The 22,296-nt window shown below is 40.3% G+C and overlaps 1 protein-coding gene across 1 annotated transcript in view; it reads left to right on the forward strand.

The window, feature by feature from the left end:
• Window positions 1–15,725, forward strand: part of lrrk1 (leucine-rich repeat kinase 1) — an 85,260-nt gene extending 69,535 nt beyond the window's left edge. The window contains exons 34-38 of the mRNA XM_008282150.1: window positions 844–1,041; window positions 1,225–1,439; window positions 6,472–6,897; window positions 9,910–10,011; window positions 14,489–15,725. Coding sequence (XP_008280372.1) covers window positions 844–1,041; window positions 1,225–1,439; window positions 6,472–6,897; window positions 9,910–10,011; window positions 14,489–14,666 — 1,119 coding nt within the window. The 3' untranslated portion in view covers window positions 14,667–15,725. The remainder of the gene's footprint in view (window positions 1–843; window positions 1,042–1,224; window positions 1,440–6,471; window positions 6,898–9,909; window positions 10,012–14,488) is intronic.
• The last annotated feature ends 6,571 nt before the right edge of the window (window positions 15,726–22,296 follow it).

Below are 22,296 nucleotides of genomic sequence, written 5' to 3' on the forward strand. Positions count from 1 at the left end.
TACCTGACTCTTAATGACTCCCAGCTCATCCAAAAATGAGCAAAGCGGTAGACTGTGAGTTGAGCTGATGCAGACAGCTTTTAGCCATTCACTATCCTGTGATGTCACCCACCTATGACTTTTACCTTCTTCACCTCTTTCATCAGCACCTTCTATCACCTTATCACATGCTCTTGGATATGCACTTGTGCTACGTCCATGTGACGACAAAGACAGCATACAGTTAGTGCTGAGCATTGGTCACCTGCACTTTGGAGGTGCTCCGAGAAACACTAAGTCTGTTGCTGTGTGCACAAAACAAAGAAAAATAGACTTCAAACCTAAAAACTCATTTGCATTGTATTTTTTTTTTGGAATCTGTGATTTAATCTGAAATCGTGGATTTGAAGGTGATTTATTCATTTGTTTTTTAAACCAGTTCCTTGTGTATTTTTCCTGGTTGTCACACATAAAGTTATTGCTGTTTATTTTCCTGACAATGTAAGTTTGTGAACATACCACTCCATGGCAACTCAGCAGAAAACCAAAAACATGGCATTTAATTCTAAAAAGACCTTCATTTCCAACTTGTCACAACTTGTTTTGACATTAAACAAGGACTGTGAATTTTGTACAAACATTTGTGCTTGTTGTTAGTAGCTTCTCCTGACTCAGCCAGTCAGGAGCTACTTTCTGGTCGTGGATGTTCTGAATACAGCCCCAGTTCTTGTTGTGTAAGAACAATGTCACACTCATGAAGAGTAAAACTCCATTAAAACAATGTTAAAGCCAATAGAGCACAAAACCCCAAATGTAAGGTGATGATTAAAATGTAAAAAGATTCCTGTTCCTCACCTGCTACAGAGCCTGGCCAAAGTGTTTGCGGGGATGTCTGATGGCCTGGTGGCAGTGTACAGTGTGGTGGAAGACCTGCCTCTGGATGGGGAGACCTACCTGTGTTCACACACCTTTAACAAGACAGTGTTTGGTCTGAAGGACTCAGATCCCAGACAGAGACCCTACCCAGTCAGGAGCATGGCTCTGGTCAGCAGTGGCTCTCAGGTAAGCAGATCATCTGTTAGAAATCTGTTAATATTGAATATAAAGTCATAATTGAGATGTCTTTAAGAAAGTCAAATAAACGGACAGCATGGACCCGTCAGCCAAACCCATTTACATTTAGGACCCTGAATTGCCACTCTGTCTTCACTTTGTCATTCTTGTCCCTGCCCATGTGTTTAACAGCTGTGGTTCTCCAATGGTCCAGCTGTGCTTGTGATCGACTGTCTTCGTCTTCAGGCAGTTCAAAGGCTGGAGTCCTACAGCCTGCCATCTTCTATTATAGCCATGGCAACCAGCTTCAGTTTTTGGGGAGAGGAAGCAGTGTGGACCCTGGATGACCACATCAACACCCTGCTGCTCTACCACGCTGCCTCCTACGAGCTCTGTGCTAAGTACTGGTGAGTGGAGCTTTAATGTACAGCACTGCTGGCGTAAATGTCATCATCAGGTGTAGAAACCTAGGATTTTTAACATTTTAAAAAATGGTCCCTATAAACATATAAGTCTTTGACAAAAACAAATGATATTATAGAGATCCCATGAGACTACTTGGAGACATTTCTTCATCAAGTGTCATATCTTGGAGGCTTTGGAATCATTAGACTCATCTTCAGTTAATTTTGTCTCATCTTGAAATCCACAGCAGGCAGATAAAAATTATTGACAGATGTTGATGACAGAAATAAAGTATTTCTGTATGAGCTGATTTTTGAAACGGTCAGTACAGAAATACCATCCATCCATTATCTATACATCACTTTATCCTCTGTAGTTTTTCGAGGGCCTGGACACCAGTCTATCATAGGGCTGCATAGAGAGACAGACAACCAAGAACACTCACATTCACACCTACGCACAATTTAGAATCATCAATTAACCTCATCGATTTTCTTTCCTTTATCCAACCTTAACAGCCTCAGTGTGCGCTGACAGTCACTTGAAATGTGTAGCCCATCTTGATTTTACCTTATAAAGTTAATCCACCTTAATCTGACTCATAAAGCTAATTTGGAGCTAATGGGATCCCTTTAAATCTTAATTAGATCACGACTTTGAGACACAGAGCTGAGCACTGACCACATCATTTCACAGTGTAGGAAGCGGACAGGTTTAGCCTGCAATGTTAGTGGCCACAAAGCAACAGACAACAAAGGTTGCAGCAAAAACTCACCAAATCACTGCCACAGACAGAATAAAAATGTAAAAATTAAAGTCTGCTCTGTAAGCTCAGTTTGTTGCAGAACTTCTGTTACATGAGGACAGATCAACGCTTCCTGTTTGTGTTCCAACGCTACAGTTTGTTTACAGTTTGCGCTGACAAACTTCTGACCAAACAAACACAAACAAACCAACACCTCCATTCCTAATGTCACCAAACAAGATAGTTTCAATGAGGTGCCTGGTGCAATGCAGGAACTTCAATCCAGTCTTCAAGTACAACACAAGTGCTTCAATAAGAACAGCTCCAAAGCACAATGCTGCAAGTAACCATTAGCAAGGTATCAGAGAATCAGTTGCAAGCTGCTCACATCAGTAATCTAATAAGTCCTGATGCTTGGCAGGATGTGAAACGAAAATAAAACCAACATAAAAACAGACATTATGCATGCGGCTGCACTGTGTTTATCTGCCAAAGGCTTTGTCAAAGTTGGCATTTAAAGCCAGTTTTAAACGTGAGTTTATGATACAGTTTTTAGATTCTTGTTGTTTTTGTTGTTTTATTAGAATTTTAAGCGTGTCATCAAACATCTGGATCTGCAGGGAATCAGCAATTCTGGAGTCCCTAATTATTGCTGTCTTACTTCAAGTGTGTTTTTAGCCTGGTGGATAAGCTAGCGAGTCACTTGCACAGAGGATGTTTTAAGCACCTTCTACAAATATAATGTTCTATTAGAATAGAATATACTTTATTTAACCCAGACTTGGGAAATTTACACACCACAGCAGCATCCAAAAATATAGAAAGAAAGTACAAGAAAATAACAATAATTAAGTAATATGCATCCTGCGGCCCCAAAAAACAAGGCCAAAGCCCCACCATCTCCGGTTGGGCAGTCCACATACTGGCTGAATGTGGGGGGAGTGGTAGAGAACAATGTATGATTAAAGTCTCCTGAGATGATGATCAGAGACTGAGGGTGTGATGTTTGCAGCTGGGACACTGAACTGTGGATGAGTTCACAGGCTGCAGCAGCATCAGTCAAGGGGGGGGATGTAAACTGCAATCACCAGGACGTGCGAAAACTCTCTCGGCAGGTAAAATGGCCACAAACCAATTGTCAGCAGTTCAACATCCTTCGTGTAGCGCTGCTCTTTAACGCTAACGTTCTCAGCATTACACCATCTCTCATTCACATACATGGCGAGTACCCGCCTCTCTTCTTACCACTCTCCCCCAGCTGCGGGTCCGCTCTGACCAGGTGAAATCCGTCCAAAGTGACGAGCGAATCTGGAGTGACTTCGTTCAGCCATGACTCCGTGAACAACATGAGGCTGCACTCCCAATACTCCCACTGCAACCGGGTCAGCGCTGTTAGCTGTTAGCTGTTAGCTCTTCCAACCCGTGAGGGAGAGACCTCACGTTTCCATGATGATGGATCGACAGAAGGCTTGTAGTGTCTTCTCTTCTCCCGACACTTCACTCCTGCCCTGCATCCCCTCTTCCTCCAGCACATCGGGGATGTCCGGTCTCTCCCACGATGGTGGCTTGGCCTGGCTCAGCTGTTCATGAGTATAAAAACAGTGGAGCCATGGCTCAATGGCTCAACGGCTCACCAGACGCGGACCCCAAAAACTTGCAAAAAAAAAAGCAAAGGAACAGACAAACAAAAACGCCATCTGCATCTCCACTTTTCCTGCACAAATGTGGTACAGCTGTGTGAAATTAAGATGTTAAAAAGATCGAAGAAAAACCAAAGTAAATAAGTAAAAATACAGAAAGTAGATCGGAGCTGCTGCAACTGGCTGCCACTCTCACGGCGCCATAGCAACAAAAAAAAAAATAGAAAAGAAAAAAGTGCACATGTTCACTTATTTTGCAAATATTTTGCTCCTGTTCTCTACAGCTCAAATGTTCTTCATAGCAATCTACAGTTTGTAGTCCCAGTTGCAATCAATGACAGACCACACAAATATCAGAATGCAGTATACAAAATCTATTTTGCAAAACCTACTCGTATTTCAAGTTAAATAGCTTTAAAAAGTTTGATTTTGCATTTTTCAAATCCTCTCCAAATAAGTTGAAGCTTGCATTATTGAACTTAGATATCTAGTTAGTTAGTTAGTTAGTTAGTTAGTTAGTTAGTTAGTTAGTTTGTTCGTTTGTTCGTTAGTAGGTGTGTATGCATGTATGTATTTATGTTTTTGTGTAGGCAGTTACATGCTGTCAGCTCACCTGTTCACTTCAGCCTCTGTATCTTCTCCCTCAGCTTCCCCACTGATCCACTCTTTTCACCGCACATTGCAGGCGCTCCATCTGTCGTCAGTTTGTCCTAGAGCAGTTTCATTCTGTTTACACCTTTAGATTCTTCTTAAAATACATATTTTCTTGTGTTTGGGCCTTGTATTGAATTAATTACCAAAAGTTCCTTCATACACCATAACCTGGAGTCCACTCCATCAGCTCTTGTCCACAGCAAGGGATAATGCAGTGAAGTACTTGTAATTGGACGGGCTGATTTAGCTACTTCTTTGGCCATAATAAAACTAGCTTTCACAGCAGCCTCACTTTGTGATTTTGCTTTTTGTCAACATAGTCTGCTGTAACACAAAACTCCTGTCAACTCTTCTTCTTTCTGCGTCTTCTGCTGTTTGTCCAGGTCTTTGTACGTGTCTGGGGTTTTGTTTCGTGGTGTCATCTTAAGTTATTTTCTTTAGTTATGTCCACATCAGCTCTGCAAACAAGGCGAACAGGTTTACAGCTATTGTTAATAAACACATAATCTGCCTCCCACTCATCTTGAGAGCCCATGTTTTCAGTTTGCTTTTTATCAGGCCATTTGCTTTGAGGGCCTTACTTAAATGTATTTAAAAGTGGTGAGCATAGTGGACCACTGCCCTCTGATGAGTGTGTCAGTATAGCAGTGGGGAGGTGCAGCTGGGCTTGCAGTTCTTGGCATGCTAGCTGTTGCAGTGCAGGGATTTATAGCATCAGTGGTGTGTGTGGGCCAGTTATGATAGACATGTTGTATTATCCACTGTCTGTATTACAATATATATATATAATATATGGGCCTTGAGTTGACACGTCTGCTCTACAGCCTTTCACTATGTTACAAGGTGTGGACTCTTACTTTGAAGGTGAAGCCAAACATGCAGATGGTTTGTCCATTAATGTTGTGTGTGTGAGAAAAACACAGAGAGGAGTAGGCCTGGTAAGTGTCTTGGAACATCTGGGAGCTTTTGTTTTGACACTGTAGCAGCTATGAGATGATGCATTTTATTTTGGTAATCTTCCTTTAACATTTCAGAACCCTTATTTTGATAGTGTAGCCTACCTCAAAGAACCCTGTTAAGTTCCTGTAACTAATAAGAGGCTTTTACTTTAAAAATCCACCAAGATTCTCCTGTTAGCGCAGTGAGAAACGTGTTCCTGTTCTAAAAGGGTAAAAATCCTTTTGCTATAGATCCAAAAATATAGAAACTAACCAGTTTCGCCCAGTGAAAGAGCAGACAGAATCTCAGAGCTTTACAAAGATAGTTACAACTCTTCATTAGAAAAATATTTTACTGTGTTCAGCACAGTCTCGTCATTAACATTGTCATGTACCTACTGCATTATAAGCACTGACTTTGTGAATAATTCTCTAAAACACCACACTTTGTGGGGATTAGGGGAAACATAGGTTTGAAGCCTCTTCTTCCACTGTTGCATTGCCATGTTTACCAGTTAGATGAGCCAGAAAATGTTAATTTTCACAGCAGAGAAAAGACCCTTTAGCAACTAGAATTAACCGTTTCTTATACTTTGAGGGACTGATATTAGCATATTGTTTTTGACTTACTAATTCTTACATTTTTATTTGTGTCATTTTTTTTCCTCTTAATCTGCTCATTAAGGTTCATCTTTCTTTGAGGCTTCTTCAGGTTTTCCTTTGTGTTAAAGAAAAATGTTGTCATTTGTCTTACCGGGGAGCTTGTTGTCTGTGTGTGAAACCATTTAAGACACCATCTATGATACTTAGCTGGATAAGTAAACTTGACAGTGCTGAAAAAAGCAGAAACAGTTTGTAAACTTTACCTTATCCATGACTATTTAAAGCACCATTATACATTTGTTTCTTCACATTGGCCGGCTAATGCTAATTAGAAAGCGCCACACTCACAACAATGATGTAACACAACTTGCTCCTTCTGCTGCTCATTTATCAGTTGAAACATAATTTTATTTTGATTTGAGTGACTGTTTTTAAGATGATGTCTTGGTTTCAGCTGCTCAGAAAGCAATCCTCTCCGGGATGTCTTCACCGTGCAGCGTCCTGCAGGGCTCACCACGGTGGCAGCCACTGATCTCAACATCATAAATCAAAAAGAGAAGCATGACTGGACTGATGGAGAAATGACACTGATCTACAGTGAGACGGCGGGCACTCAGATCATCCAGCACCAGGATTCACTAACAGACTACTGCTCCATATCATCGAACTGCTCCCTGGAGCCTCAAGAGTCAGACTGTTCAAGCACTGCAGACCTCAGCTGCAGCGGTGTATCACTACCTGCAGACCTGGACCAGACAGGCAGCGACCAGGACGAGCAAGCATCCGCCAACCCTGTGCCTGACCTGACAATGACCCCCACAACGCCTCAGCTGCAAGCCTTCGCTGTGCTCCTGGTGAAGGGAACTCTGTGGATCCCCAGGTACAAAATAGGGCGTTCTCACTGGGCGCTCATTTTTCACTTCTTTACGAAATCCTGCTCCTCTATGAACAGATATGCTCGATAAAAACAGCACAACCATGGCTAGAAGTAGGGGACCCACAAATGTTTTCTGTGCAATATGAGACAGTTAGAATGTAACAAATCATTAAACAGAAAGTTGAATTTCTTGGAATATTTATTTTAATAAAAATAAAAAAAAAAAAACAACAACAACTAGGATCAACATGTTTACAACATTTTTCTGAGCACCCACATATATTATGAGTATTGGGAAAAAAATGTTGGTTCTACATGCTATAGATATTTTGCTAATTACCTTTTTAATTTGTTTCTGTACCTGGCTCCTTAATGTCTTATGTACCTGTATTTAGCCCAGTTGAACCGAGAAGTCCTTGAATTTTTGCCAGGTCTGAGGGCTTTAAAACAGAGACAGAACAACGAGAGTCATTACTATTAAAATATCTGAATTCTAAACACCTAGTGTATATCTCACAGGATTAGTACACTTAATGGAACGGCATAATTAACCTCAAGACCTGGCGTCCACATGAGTGGACATCACATTTTGGGTTATATAACCACAGTAGTTTTTTAAAAAATATCTTAATTTTTTATCATTTTAGTGTTATTAATATATATATATGTTTATTATTTTTAAAAATATTTTTTAAAATATATTTTTATTTTCTTTATATTTGTTATTTTTATTCTCTTTGCTATTTGATCGCAAATAGCCAAAAAGCAAAGAGAAATAAAAAATGCATATCAAACAAGAGCTCGGGTCTTAAGAGGTTGAAGTATATGATACATGCAGTGTATGTAAAATAAAAGCACAAAAACATGCAAAGAAATGATACATATATATCACTAAAACATATTTTTCCTTAAAAAGTGTACAAAATCTCGCAGACATTGTCTGTTTGATTATTCTGCTATTTGATTTCACTTATTTTATTATATGGTCTATCTTGTCATTGCATACTGTTATCTCAATTTTGTTGATTGATTTTATGAAGTGTGTTTTAATGGCACTGAGCAGAGTCTCCAGTGTTTTTGAAATTTAGGGCAATAGCCGTTTTTTTTTTTTAGTGAGGTCATTTAGTCAACCAACTCATGTGGAGGAGATTCGTATTTAAATGTTTTAATGTATGCATGTTATTGTTTAGTGTCTATGTTCTGACCTTCTCTATTTTTAGAAGGAAATATCAAGCTGAACTCAGCAGAGAGTGCACAGTCCTAACTTCTCTCTAATGGAGAACCTGTACTCAGATTCTACAAGTGAATGCTGTGGTGGGGCATTTAAATGCTGACAGTAACAGCCTCCACATGCAGCAGCATAGCTTATTAGTGTGTGGCAGTAAGAGGAGTTTGTCATGTGAGTGTGTCAGGCTCAGAGGGGGACTTCCTGGACTGGTTCACAGGCTTTGGAGCTCTAATGTCATGAACAATATTTGGATGAAAGCATGTGTCCACCATATTCTGTATTACCTGCTATATCACTAAATTCTCTATTACACTATATTGCCAAAAATATTCGCTCACCTGCCTTGACTCGCACATGAACTTAAGTGACATCCCATTCTTAATCCATAGGCTTTAATATGACGTCGGTCCACCCTTTGCAGCTATAACAGCTTCAGCTCTTGGGTGGGTGATGACTGAGTGCAAGGTGGTGGATATTGCATCCTCTGTGGAGCAGTTGGGATGGTAAGCAAACTGAAAGGGGTCAAGCGATGCAGGAAGGCTGGCTGTGATGTGTGGTTTGATGAGCCGGTCAAAACACTTCATCACAATCGGTGTCAGAGCGATGGGGTGATAGTCATTCAGACAGGCTACAACTGATTTCTTTGCCACTGGAACAATAATGGATGTCTTGAAGCATCTGGGGACAATGACCTGACTGAGGGAGATGTTGAAAATGTCAGTCAGCACATCAGCCAGCTCGTCAGTGCAGACTCTGAGCACGCGTCCCGGGATGTTCTCCGGTCCTGTCACTTTTCATGGGTTGACCCTGGCTAGGGTCCTCCATGTGTCTCCTGCACTGATGGTGAAAGCTGGCCTGACAGATGAAGGAGAAGGACCAGCCCTCTCTCTGATTGTCGGGTTCGATGCTTCAAAGCGTGCAAAGAAGTTGTTGAGCCTGTCTGGAAGAGAAGCATCATCATTGTCAACCCCCTGCCTGGTCTTGTAGTCCATCAGTAATTGGACTCCCTGCCACATCCGTCTGGTGTTTCCTGTGTCACAGAGGTGTTCCTGGATTTTCTCTGCGTAGGTGTGTTTCACAGCCTTGATCCCTTTTGAGAGCTCAGATCTGACTGAGTGAAGAGCAGTCCACCCTACCACCCTGAAGGCAGCATCATGGGCCGTCAGCAGTGAGCGTACCTCTGCAGTCATCCAGGGTTTTTGGTTTCCATGTGCTGTGAAGGTCTTCATGACAGTGACATCCTCTGTACACTTGGCGATGTAGCTGGTTCCCGCCTTAGCATACTCCTCAATGTCAGTCTGACCACCCTGGGAGGCTGCTGCTTTGAAAGCCTCCCAGTCAGTGTCCATAAAACAGTCTTGAAGTACTGAGGATGCGCCCTCTGGCCACATCCTGGCTTGTTTTTTTTACTGGCCTGCTGCGTTTCAGTAAGCGGGCACCAGCATGACAGAAAAAATTATCAGAGCGGCCGAGGTGGGGGCGGGGGGTTGCTTTGTATGCATCAGGGAAGTTTGAATACACAAAGTCCAGCATGTTCTCTCCTCTGGTTTTAAAGTCCACAAATGGCTTGAACTTAACATTCCCTACAGAACAACTGTTGCACCTCTGGTTAGTACACGTAAATATTTAATAACAACTAACATCCATCTAGGATCTAGTTAGGATTAGTAGGTCGGAATTCTTGCTTCTGCAACCTTTTACAGCTCCATCATATCGTGTTACTCAAATACAGTATAAACGCCTGTGCTTACTACATGTGTTGAATGATGTGTGTTGTTGTTTGACAGGCGGGGAGGTGATATGATGGTCATTGAAATGCAGACACATGGTCATCAGCTGCAGGGACGTGTCATTGCTGTCCTTCGTCCACCTGGATGTTCATCTTTGGGGTGAGCTCATCTCCTGCCCTGAAAAGCAGTGTTCATCAAACACGATGGCATATTCACAGCCACACACCTTTGTTTGTTTTCCAACTCCTTGTTATTTTTGCAGCACACCATTGAATCAGTTCTTGAAATCTGTTTTCCTGCGTTTTTTCTATTGATTTCACTGATATCAAGCTTATATTTATCTATGAGTTTGTCAGCTTTATCCCCTGAAAGAATTTCCAACATTGACCAGGTAACTTTAATGTAGCTTTACAGAGCTGGAAAATTACCAAAATTACCAGTAAAATCAACTATATTGTGACGTAACTAACACATTCCCAGGCAGTTTGTGATATTGCTATAGTTTGCCTTTTTTAATCAGTCTGTATTGATTTTAACACGTTACACTCTTATAAAATAGAGAGAGAGGTTTGAGAAAGAAGAGTGAAACATGATTTTATGTAGGTATCATTAAAATGTCACCATATCAATAATAATTGTACTGTATGAATTGTACTGCTACAGTTCCCTGCAGTGCCTTATAGAGGCAGAGTGTTCTATTCATACGAAGCATAAGAGTTTCAGGGCTTTTGTAGAAACAGGATTATCATGTTCGGTTGATGCAGCAGGTGTCTTTGGTCTTAGAAATTAGGTCAAAAAATAATTTGCTGCATCATCTTACGCTGTGAACTGTTATGGCAGACACTTTTCACCAGAACACCAGCAAAATGTTATCTATGATAAAAACACAAAGGATCAGTGTGTCTGCATGTACAGGGTTAGTATTTAAACTTATTTTTTATGTTTTTGAGGCTTTTAAATGACATCACATATAAACAGGAAGGGTGTACTTAATAAGATAAACAACTAAATATACATCTACACAAATATCTGCATGTATATGCACCCACACACACACACACACACACACATATATATATACACACACCTACACATATCCATGTATATATACATACAGAGATTAGCAGACAAACAAAAAATAAATAAATACAAAGAAAAAGGAAAGAAATAAAAAGATTCAATTTTATTTTTATTTTTTTTAAGAAAAAAAAAGGGTTCAGTCCGCTTCATTAAAAGAAAGAAATTTGCCCCATACCTTGTCAAAGGCTTTTGGGTTCTTCTTTAAATTGTACATATTTTTTTCCGGTGGGATATAAGACGAGAGTTCATTCAGCCACATACTAAAGCATGGGAGTGCAACACTTTTCCATTTCAATGCAATACACTTAAAAGCAGCTATCAAGGCCATTTTAACAAATCTGATATTATATTCAGAGTATAAAGGTAATGTTGACTCATCTCCAAGTAGTACAAATCTTAGGTTTAAAACAAACTCAGAACCAATAATTTTTTCAATGATACTTTTTACAGTTTTCCAAAACTCATCCAAATGGGAGCATGACCAAAACATATGGATAAGAGACCCAGTTTCCATTTTTCATTGAGGGCATAAAGCTGAGAGTTCTGGGTTCATTTTATTTAGACACTGTGGTGTATAATATACTCAATGAATCAAATTAAATTGCTGCAGTCTATGACGACTGTTAAATGAAAATGACTCTTTTGACAGACTGCTTTCCACTGTTCATCCTTAAATTCAACTCCAAGGTCTTGCTCCCATTTAAGCTTGGCCCCTACTGGGCCACAGATAGAAAACTTCAATAACATTTTGTACACAGTTGAAACAAATTTCTTTACATCTTTACCCATTATATAAGTGTCCAATTGCAAAGGGTGTAAAAACAGTAGTTTACCTCCTTGCTGAATTCTAATATAATCTTTGACCTGTAGGTGCTTCAAGAAATGCTTGAAATCCAGGTCGAATTTTGACCTTAACTGTTCAAAGGATAACAACAACCCATTGTCAAATAGGTCACCAAATGTCTGAATACCTTCACTATACCATCACATGCAGGATTCATCTTGTAATATCTCAGGTAGAGTGGGGTTAACATAGAAGGGGGTAGGTGCATATATTGTTTGAAGGTTTTTAGTCTTTTTCCTAATATCAGACCAAATTTTGCACCCCTGTAAAATAAAAGGGTTGTTCAAAATTCTTTTAAAAGTATGTACAAAAGGAAGAGTAATGTCTGCTAATTGATGTTGCTCAATTTGTAACCACGAGGGAGAATTCTGTCTCTTGGTGTGCCAGGCCCATATGTCCATTGAGTGTGCTGCTCAGTAGTATAAATAGAAATCAGGGAGACCAAGTCCTCCTTCACATGGGCTCGAACAGAGAACTTTCAATTTTATTCTAGCCGACATAAGAATTTAATTATCAAACTATTTAAATGCTTAAAGAAAGATTGAGGGACATGACGGGAGAGTCCTGAATAAATATAAAAACCTAGGGAGTATCCTCATTTTAACACAGTTTACTCTACCAATTAATGAAATAGGCAGTGTTTTCCATCTATCTAACTCTTGACCCACCTTCTTCAATAATGGGCTGTAGTTTAGAGTAAATGTCTGGTCTAGTTTGTTTGATATTTGTAAGCCAAGATATGTTAAGCAAGTATCATTCCATGAAAATGATGTATTCAGTTTGGGCATAACTTCTGCAGTTGAATTGAGAGGCATGATAGTGCTCTTTGTGTTGTTTACTTTGCACCCTGAAATAGAACCGTAGACCTCCACTAGATCAGCCAGTGCAGGAAAGGATATCTCGGGCTTAGTTAAAAAAAAAGCAATATATCATCAGCATATAATGAAATGGTATGTTTAACATTTCCAACTACTACTCCGTGAATCTGTGGGTTCGATCGTATTGCAATGGCCAGTGGTTCAATTAGCAAAGCAAAAAGGAGAGGTGAGAGGGGGTACCCTTGCCCAAATATCAGAATTAGTAAGAATTGCTGCATTTGGGTACTGATAAAGGGCATTAATCATCGCCATAAATCTGGGACCGAAATTCATTTTCTCAAGAACACAGAATAAAAAGTTCCATTCAACACGGTCAAAGGCCTTTTCAGCATCCAAAGAGACAGCTAGAACAGGTACAATACAACAGATTTTCTTGTAAACATGTTACAGACTTAGTACTGTACAGTACAAATCATACTTAGTGCAAAGTTATAATATACCAATATAGAACAATTCAGCGTCATTGTTTTCAAAACAATGTGTGAATTTTTCCAGATTTTGACTATATTGTTTAAATGCTTTGTTCGTCTAAAACAAACATATATTGTCATATGTATAAAATTATCTTCATATAATCTACTTATGCTCTGGATAAGGTGACCAAATGGATGAAACTGTGTTGTAGTAAAGTATTACTGTCACAAATGTGTCTGTGTCCTAATAGCAAAGAATCTTGAAATCCAATTACACATATACAGTAGTTTACCATGTTGACTGTTTATTAGCTATTTATAATTGCAATGTATGCCTCAAAAACACATGGTACGATTGGTGGATAGGATAGGTTTGGGCCTCTTTGCTCCTGTGCAGGAAGGAAGAAATTTATTCTAACATTAAAGGATCTTAGTGAGTTCCAAATTGAGGATTTCCTCCAAAAGCATGGGACCCATTTTCAGCTACAATCGACACTATCCACCACTGGGGACAGAAAAGCCACAGAACTACAGAAGTATATTAATTTACTAATGCAGCCTTGATACAGCTTTGCAAAATCCTTCATCGTGTACTCGTGGTGCTTCGCTTAGTCTGTAATTATTTCTGTAAAGATGCCAGCAGCTGGTTCTCTGCAGAAAATACATCTGTGTGAGCTTCCACAAAGGGGAAGAGTTCCACAGTGCATGACAGTGCTGCCAGCCCACTCTGACAGGACAGTTTCCCTCTATTACAGAAGCAATGTTTAAGCCCTAAGGTCTTGTCTAACTGGTTAGTGAGCTATGATCTTTCACACTGGTCTTCTCTGGCGTCAGAGAGCGTAGCGTCACCTGTTCTTGTAGTCATGAGGCTGTATATCACACAACATGAACTAACATTAGGAGAGGATAATGATACACCTCAGAAAGATGAAACAACAGTGGAAGTGGATAATTCAGGGTTGTTCTGCATGATACATTGGTGCTTGAGCTCAGATACAGGTTCACCAAAAGCCCTTCTTCCTCACAAAATGCTTTGTGTCACAATGCTCATAAATTACAAAAAGTTTCAAAGTACAATATGTATGTATAATTCATTTTATGTGTTTTTCTTTTCAAGAGCAAACACTTTGGAGCCAACATTTTTGAGCAGAGTAGCATAGGAGTTCAGTTCTTCACCAGCACTTTTGGCAAATATCAACTTCGACACTAACAGTGCGTTTAGTGTACCCAATGGCTTTCAAAGAAACTGCTTCCTAGAACTGCCCACTAGTTTCTAGGTAGAGCTAATTACAGTGCACAGAGATGTTCCACTAACTTTAGCTCCTTCCCCACACTGCATACCACTCTTTTCCTCTGAAGATAGATTTTTTTCTTGTATCTCTCACTCACTCCATCGTGCCTCTTCTCTGTCTTTCACGCAGGATACTGAAAGAGGCAGCACTAGTGGCAAAGGACGCAGTTGTATGTGGCTTTCAAAAGAAAAACATGGAGTGGTGCCTGTGTGTCTGGAGGGGCTGGGGCGGCTGCGAGCTGGAAGTCTTCTACCAGTCCTACGAGGAACTGAGCCACTTGGAGACCAACATGAGAAAAAGAAGGTAGCTGCTGTACTGCGACAGCGAGGCATAGAATCGCAACTCTGTATGGTGGGTGAACCGACGGGAATTTACACTAACAGACTGCCAGTGTTCGAGCAGGGGGCCGCCAAACACTGACATCAGGGCAACATAGGAGGGAAAGGTCGTCTGCCATGAGGGCTGAGCCTCAGGCTGTGCAAAGCAGTAATGTCCCCCCACTACCTCAGCACCACAGTACCAATGATATATCAAGACCCGAAAAATCAATTATCCCACAGTGGACATCAGAAGACACGAAACGGAATTACAAGGGTGCCGGAACAGAGCACAGATACTTCAGTGAGTGAGTTTACGTCAGCAGACTGTTATAGTATGACTGTGATTCAGTTGCTGCAGTCCATTATTTATTTTTATTCTTTATTTCTTTGTTGAGCTGGTCCAGTGCAGAACTTTGTGCTCTCTGGAGGTAACACTAGACAGGGGCATTAGATGACATTTTATGGCAGTGGACCCTCTCACATACTCAGAAAACCATGTCTATTTCCAGAATCTTCTAGATAACAGTAATACTAAATGACCTTTTTCACCTGAGCTATGTTTCACAAAGCACTTTACAATGTGTTTCTAATTTTCACTTACACCCTTGCCTGATGCTCACGTGCCATTGGGAGCATCTTAGGGTCCAAGACACTTCGGCACATGAGGGGGGGGCAGGGATCAACCGCCAACTTAACGACTAGTGGACAAGCCGCTCTATCACCAAAATCATGGCCGCCCCTCAACTTTGCCATAAGAATGTACATGCAAGCCACAGCTCCCCTTGTCACCAGAGAGGCCTGGACGCAGCAAGCTAGCATCTGTGTGTCCTCTGCAACATTATTTAACAGACGATTTTTGTCCCATGTTTTGATATGGATAGCGTTGGCATAGTCTTTAAGATAAAAGAACAAAGGTTTTTTTTTTTTCTTTTTTAAAATAAAATAAAGCTCAGTTTTGACTTCAGACTCCACTGTATCGATTGATTCTGATTTGTAAATCAAATAAAAAGATTAAACATGTTCTTGGGGTTTTACTGCTCCATTAAGTTGTTTGTGTCATTATTAGCCTGCCTTTCCTTCACAGGGTCCACTTTACAGTCACAAGCACAAGCCATGTATAGGAAATGAGGCAGAATGTAGTGGACATGCTGCAGAAGACAGACACTGCTTTACTGAAACAACATGCTGGAATGAAACAGATATGATGCTTCTTTAGATTTCTCATTAAGTGTCTGTGCAATTTCAAAAGTAACAGGACTCTGGGCCCTGAATTGTTTAAGTGGTAAAATGTGATTACTTTCAAGTGTTACCAAATCAGGCTTTTATTAGAAAACAAAGTTAAAAATCTTTACTTAAGCTCTCATGAGGCTTTGACAGCATGTCAATAACTTTTCACAGGTACATCATTGTGCTATCAAAAATCAACAAGTCACACAAAAGAGAAGTTTATTTTCTTAGTTAAAATGTCAAGATTAACTTTTCAGAAGTGCCTATGAAAGAAACCTACAGGAAACCCCACTGAGTTATAACAAATACTGTTAACGTGATGGAGGAAATCTTGAGCACTCTGTATGTTTATGAGTAACATCACACATCGGCCCAGTGCTGTCACCAAATTATGTAAAATGTATGTAAATATATTTGTATTCACTAAATACAAACTGTCCTACATTTATGTTCACATGGGATGTTTTATTGAGTTTTACAAAGCAAAATACCAGGATTATATCTGAAGACATAATCCCAAGATGTCTGAGGTGCAGCATACCAATACAGAAAATTATATCGATGACAATGTAAAACAAAACAAGCCTAAACAAATCAGACTGCATCTCACATGCAGATTACAGATGTGGCAGATTCAATTAAATAAAAAGCATAGCCAACGGCGAGAACTGTCATGTTGTAATAGCTCTAGTAAAGTGTTGCTTAATTGTGTGGTTTCAGTGAAAAGAGCATTGGCAGTTCTATGAAGGCCAGTAAAGAATGCTGTATTGTTCATAACATGGTGGTTGTGGTCATTCACTGAAATGTAAAATGAAAGCATGTTGACATTATTAAATGGATGGAAATCACACAGCTGTTCTTCTGTATTCATGTGCTGCACACTCGAATAGAGACAATCTGATGAAGTAATGATGACTGACAGAAGAGAAAAGTTGGTAACAAGGATCCAGCCTGGTGTGTGTAGAATAAAGGGCTACTTCCTGTTTAGAGATTTGGCGTTTGGAAACCCCTGGTTTGACCTGTTTATGCCATAAAACTGAAATGTGACAAAGCCTTGTATTTGGCTTACAGCAGTAATGTCATTTTTATGTAACAGGTGAACTGGTTTGGTTTATTCTAATTTAATAATTTGTTGATTCGGTAGTTCATTAATAATATGTTGAGGGACTTAATGAAGCAGCTCAATTTGAGATATTCTGATATTTGCCTTTTCTCCTTGAATAGTCTCTTAACTTTAGACCTCCAGCGTGAAATGTACACTTGAAGAAATGTGCAGTGGTTGGGATGTGCTTGAAAAGAACTAGATGGAGGTTGTTAAACACCATTTTCCAGTTAAACTCAGAGTTTTAAGAATCAATATTGCTTCAAAATATTTCTCTGAACATTTGGGCAGTACATCATAATAGCATTTTGAGTACTAATACAACATTAAGACTGATGTTAATATACAGTAAATTCTTTGTACGTATGTGTGTTTGTGTGTGTGTGAGTGAGAGAGAGAGAGAATGTGTGTGGGTTATTGTATTATATATAACAAAGACTATTTATTCATTATTGTTTAAGGAGCTCAGGCTAGCCAAGCTGAACAATGTCATTAGAACCTGAACAGCAACATGAAAATGGTGCACCACAGTACAGTAGTAGTAGTCGGTATTACTGAAATATTTTTATTTCAAATTGTTATAACTAGCTATGTTTTGAGCTATCATGTATTCTGAATCTGTACTTTTCCACTGAACCTATGATCCTGTTTTTTCTACTGAGCACAATGCACGTCCTTGAAGATAACATGGCCTGTTAGAACTGGTTCACGCAGCAGGAAACAGTGGAAACTCCTCTATTCTATCAGTTTGGAATGTTACTTTAGATACACATCATACCAACAACATCCACACATGTTGCTTACCAAATTTCAAGGATGTGGACAGAGCGCAGAAGAGGTATGCCTGTCCACGTCATTGGTAACTGGCCAATTAAACTCGGCTGCGTACAAGTCCAACCTCTGTACGGGACAGGCCCAACCCAAGAAGATAAAGATGAATCATTTCCGGTTCAGCTTGGCTAGCCTGAGCTACTTAAACAAGGATGAAGGGAAAAACATCATCCATCATTTCAAATCCAGAAATGTGGATTTAACAGTGCAACGGCTTAACTCGCTGAACAAAATCGTCTTTGTTATATATAATACAATAATTTTTAAAAAATACTCACCGAAAACATATTGTAACACGGCATTAATTGCACAGTTTATTTTGTTGCCACTTTTTACAGTGGTTCCGAGAGGTAGCCAAAATAGCCACCTGATTGGACAGCATCAGCCACCCTGTGCAAGGCTGTGATTGGCTGGTTTTGTGGCACATTCGTAACGCTGTGCCAAGTCGAACGAACATGCAGGCAGAGTTGAGCTTGAACAGGTCATCAAAGTTGTGCGGAGCAAGAGAGACACTGCGAGCGAGCATGAGTGTGTAGATGAGCACACAGAATGGAGATCTGTGAGAGCATAAATGACAAAACCGAGTGAAAGACAGCATGATGGTGAGTGTATGTTGATAGTTGCAAATACAGCAGTAATAGTTTTGAGCGAAGAATAGATTTTCGTTTGCTCAGGACTGTGGCACAAATATAATTCCATATTGATCCTGCACCAAAATGATTGCCTACTTCCTGAACTGAATTCACAAAGAAAGAATTAAAGATTGTAACTGTTTGCTCTTCATCTTCATCATTTTTTTGTATTGTTCCTTCCTTTCCCAGTTTTGAACTATTTTGCCCTCCATCCATTATCTATACACCGCTTAATCCTCTCTTGGGTCACAGGGGGGCTGGAGTCTATCCCAGCTGACTTACGGCGAAGGCAGGGGACACCCTGGACAGGTCACCAATCTATCATAGGGCTACACTTAGAGACAGACAACCAAGCACACTCACATTCACACCAACGGAAAATTTAGAATCACCAATTAACCTCAACATGTTTTTGAACTGTGGGAGGAAGCCGGAGAGAACCCACGCTGCACAGGGAGAACATGCAAACTCCATGCAGAAAGATCCCAGTGCCCCCACCGGGACATGAACCGGCAACCATCTTGCTGCGAGGCGACAGTGCTACCAACTGTGCCACCTTGCAGCCCTCTATTTGGCCCTCCTTCTTCTTCATTTTGCCAGTAGTTTTCCAGAGTAACTTTGCTTTTCCCCTGGATCCGGTGCTCAGTTTAATAAAATTTTTTGCTTTGGTCTGTATCAAATCTCTTTCTACTTCATTTCTTCATGACTGAAATTTTCTGCTATCATGCAGGAATCCTGCTTTAATAGCAGCCTTCAATGCACAATGTCTTTGCTTCATTAACCTCCATCAGTGCTCATATAACCACAGTAACAGATGTTTTTGTTTTTATGCAAGTGAGGGATTTTTTTGTAAAATTCTTTTATAATCTCAGTAATTCTAGTAATCATAATATTGGATTCCATTTCTGTCATCAGATTGCGGGATGTCTTTCCAATCCAACTGGCTTTGTTTATCCTCAAACAGACTGAATATGTTTTTGAGTTTGACATTAAAAAAAGCCTTATGTCTGTATAAAAACCATTCATTTGTGAGTTTTCTTATGAATAAAGTCAAGATTATGATCTGACATGCCTGTTACCAGATTAAGAAACTTTGTGATTCTTTCAGGTTTGTTACCAGAAATGAGATCTATCTGTTTGTGATGTTTGCGAAACCCAAGTTAGGTCTTAATTATTTGCATGAAATTATACTGAGCCAAGACGGCTATGAGGTTTTTCCTGCTTTCTTTAATAGTCAGTTTATATTAAATTCACCTAACACTATTAACTCAGGTACAGACTTCAGTTTGTCATAAATGTTATTAGATTTGAGGGATCGCTATACGCCATCAACAGTAAAAGACACTCAAGGGGACAATACAACAGGAACAGCAATATATTCTGGGATGTGCAAAGAATTAAAATTAAGATGATCTCGAACATATTAAAGAACTCTTCCTTGTTCCCTGCCCAATTTTCTGTCTTTCCTAATAACACGATACCTTGATATAATCAAAGCAGTTCTTAGTGTTGATGTAACCAGAATTCTGAAAAGATGAAAGAGAGGAAGTCCAAATTGGAATTAACAAGTAAAGTTTCAAGCTGTCCAGCAAGCAATCCTTTTGGTTTAATTATTTTGTTCCATAAGATTTAAGCTTGGTTTATTCATTGATAAACGTTAGATATGCTTTTAACTGCTGCTACATTAAGGTGTTCTTCATGCTGGTGCACAAGGCCAGATGTATTTTTAATAACAGAATGATTAAAATCACTGTTAAAATTACGATCAAGAGACACGTTCCTGTCATTCAATGGTCCGAGCCAGTAGCAGCTGTATCAGACCATTGCCATCAGTCACTGGAGCATCATTCATGTTGTTCAGAAAGAGGGGCACGTGATGATAAGATGGCCAGGTGGACAGTGGACAGTGGAGCACGTGCACAGGTGGATGCTGTACACTGATCATGGATGCTGTAGGTCAGGTTATGAGAAAGAAGCCATGCACCAGTTTTGTTCAAGTAGAGCCCATTGCTTGCTCATAGTGAATCCAAAGGTAACTTTTGATTGTTGGGTTGTCTTTTGAAGTTCATAGGGTCTTTATCTCACTATGTGATGTACTGTGAGACGACATATGTTGTGAATTGGTGCTATATAAATAAAGTTGAATTGAACTGAATTTAATTCACACTGAACAAATGTCCACGATGCCAGAACAGAATAAAATTGTCAATAAAATGCACACTGTGGGGGTGGCATGCTGATGGGAGCCGGGTGTTCAGGCTGAGTGGTCTGCTGAACCAGCTGAACCCGTGGCTGTGGGTCAGTGTCGATCTGGAGATGAAAACAGTGCTGAGTGTGTGTGCTTGTTTTAACAGTTTAGACTGCTGCTTCTGGATGTCGTTTCTACCAACTTGAATAATGATCCTATCCACATCAGGGTGCAATTTTCTTATATCAGGAACTGTGTCTACGATAAGTTGATGTATGGAACCTGAGAAATAGACAGTGTGAGCTCAGTTTGCCTTCACATGTGGGATTATTGAGTCTCCAATAATGAATGTTGATGGAGGAGGTGGTTCTCGTGAGGACAGCTGGGATGGACAGCAGCTCTACAGGTCCCAGAACTGCTACAGTAGTGGTTGGATGGAGGTCACCGCTGGATATCCACAGCTCCAGTACCAGTGGGCAATCAGGACTAACCAGGTTGAAGATCATGAGAGACTGTAGAACCATCTAGTTCATCCAGAACCTCTGGCCCAGCTGGATGTCCTGGTTTGCTGAAGCTGGAAGGCAGAAGTGAATCTTCCACTCCTTTTCCACCCGCTGACCACAACCCAGGGCTAATGATTTAGCTCCGGGTGTGATGGAGTTAAGCTGATGGGGCCTTTGGTTTTAGCATGGAGTTGAAGCCATGGGTCTTTGGGGACGGAGTTTGGAGCAGAACCTGGAGCAGCACCGACAGACAGAGGGCAGGTTGCAGTCAGTGGAGTGGTAGTGCCAGCAGGAAGGGGAATAGTGACTGCCAGCTCCTGGGTACCAGAAGGCATGTTCAGAGCCAACAATGACAGTGTGTAAATACCACTCACATTCTTGGATTTTACAGAGTGTGGAACTCCTCTGCACCAGTACAGAGACACACTGTCAAATAGTGAGGTAAGTGGAGTTACGGTTACCTGGACCCAGCATATTTCTTTGAATACTATAATCTAGACCTCTGATTACGTTGAGTTACTTTCCACAGGTGAAAGGATGTTACAACAACTAAGTTCCCAAAACAAGCTGTAAAAAGTAGATTAAAATCTGATTAAAAAAAAAAAAAAAAACTGTTTAAGAGAGAGCTGTTCTGGCGCCCAGGTGAGTGACAGGGAACAGGAAGCAAAAGTTTTGGGAGACATATTTGAAGATGTGAGAGCTTTCAATACGGTAGAGACACACCATAGAAGTGACTCAAGAGCTAACGTCACCTGACAGGGTGGGGATGGATGAATCCGCCAAACTGGAAGCCCATGTGGACCATCCTTTCAGAAGCCAGCACATCAGAAACAGAACTGATTCAGTGTGTTTGTAGGAAGAAGGAAAATGTACCTACAAGTAGTCATCACTGAGGTGAGGTGAGGCACAGCATTGTGTCATTGTGTAGGGAAAGGTTGAAATAGGTGTAGAGGCATTTTGTGTGAGCATGTATCGGCAGACTGTTAGGTTGGCATACCTCTGGGCTCCATCACAATTTGAAAAAGTCCTCTTTGATGACAACCGTGTTTGACCTTTGCAGCCAAGAAATCCCATATTGTCAAAAATTGACAGCTCGACACTATATTTTGAATGGTGTGTTAAAATGACAGTGCA

The sequence above is a fragment of the Stegastes partitus genome, unplaced genomic scaffold (assembly GCF_000690725.1).
Source record: "Stegastes partitus isolate 25-593 unplaced genomic scaffold, Stegastes_partitus-1.0.2 Scaffold260, whole genome shotgun sequence".
NCBI classification, from domain to species: Eukaryota; Metazoa; Chordata; class Actinopteri; family Pomacentridae; genus Stegastes; species Stegastes partitus.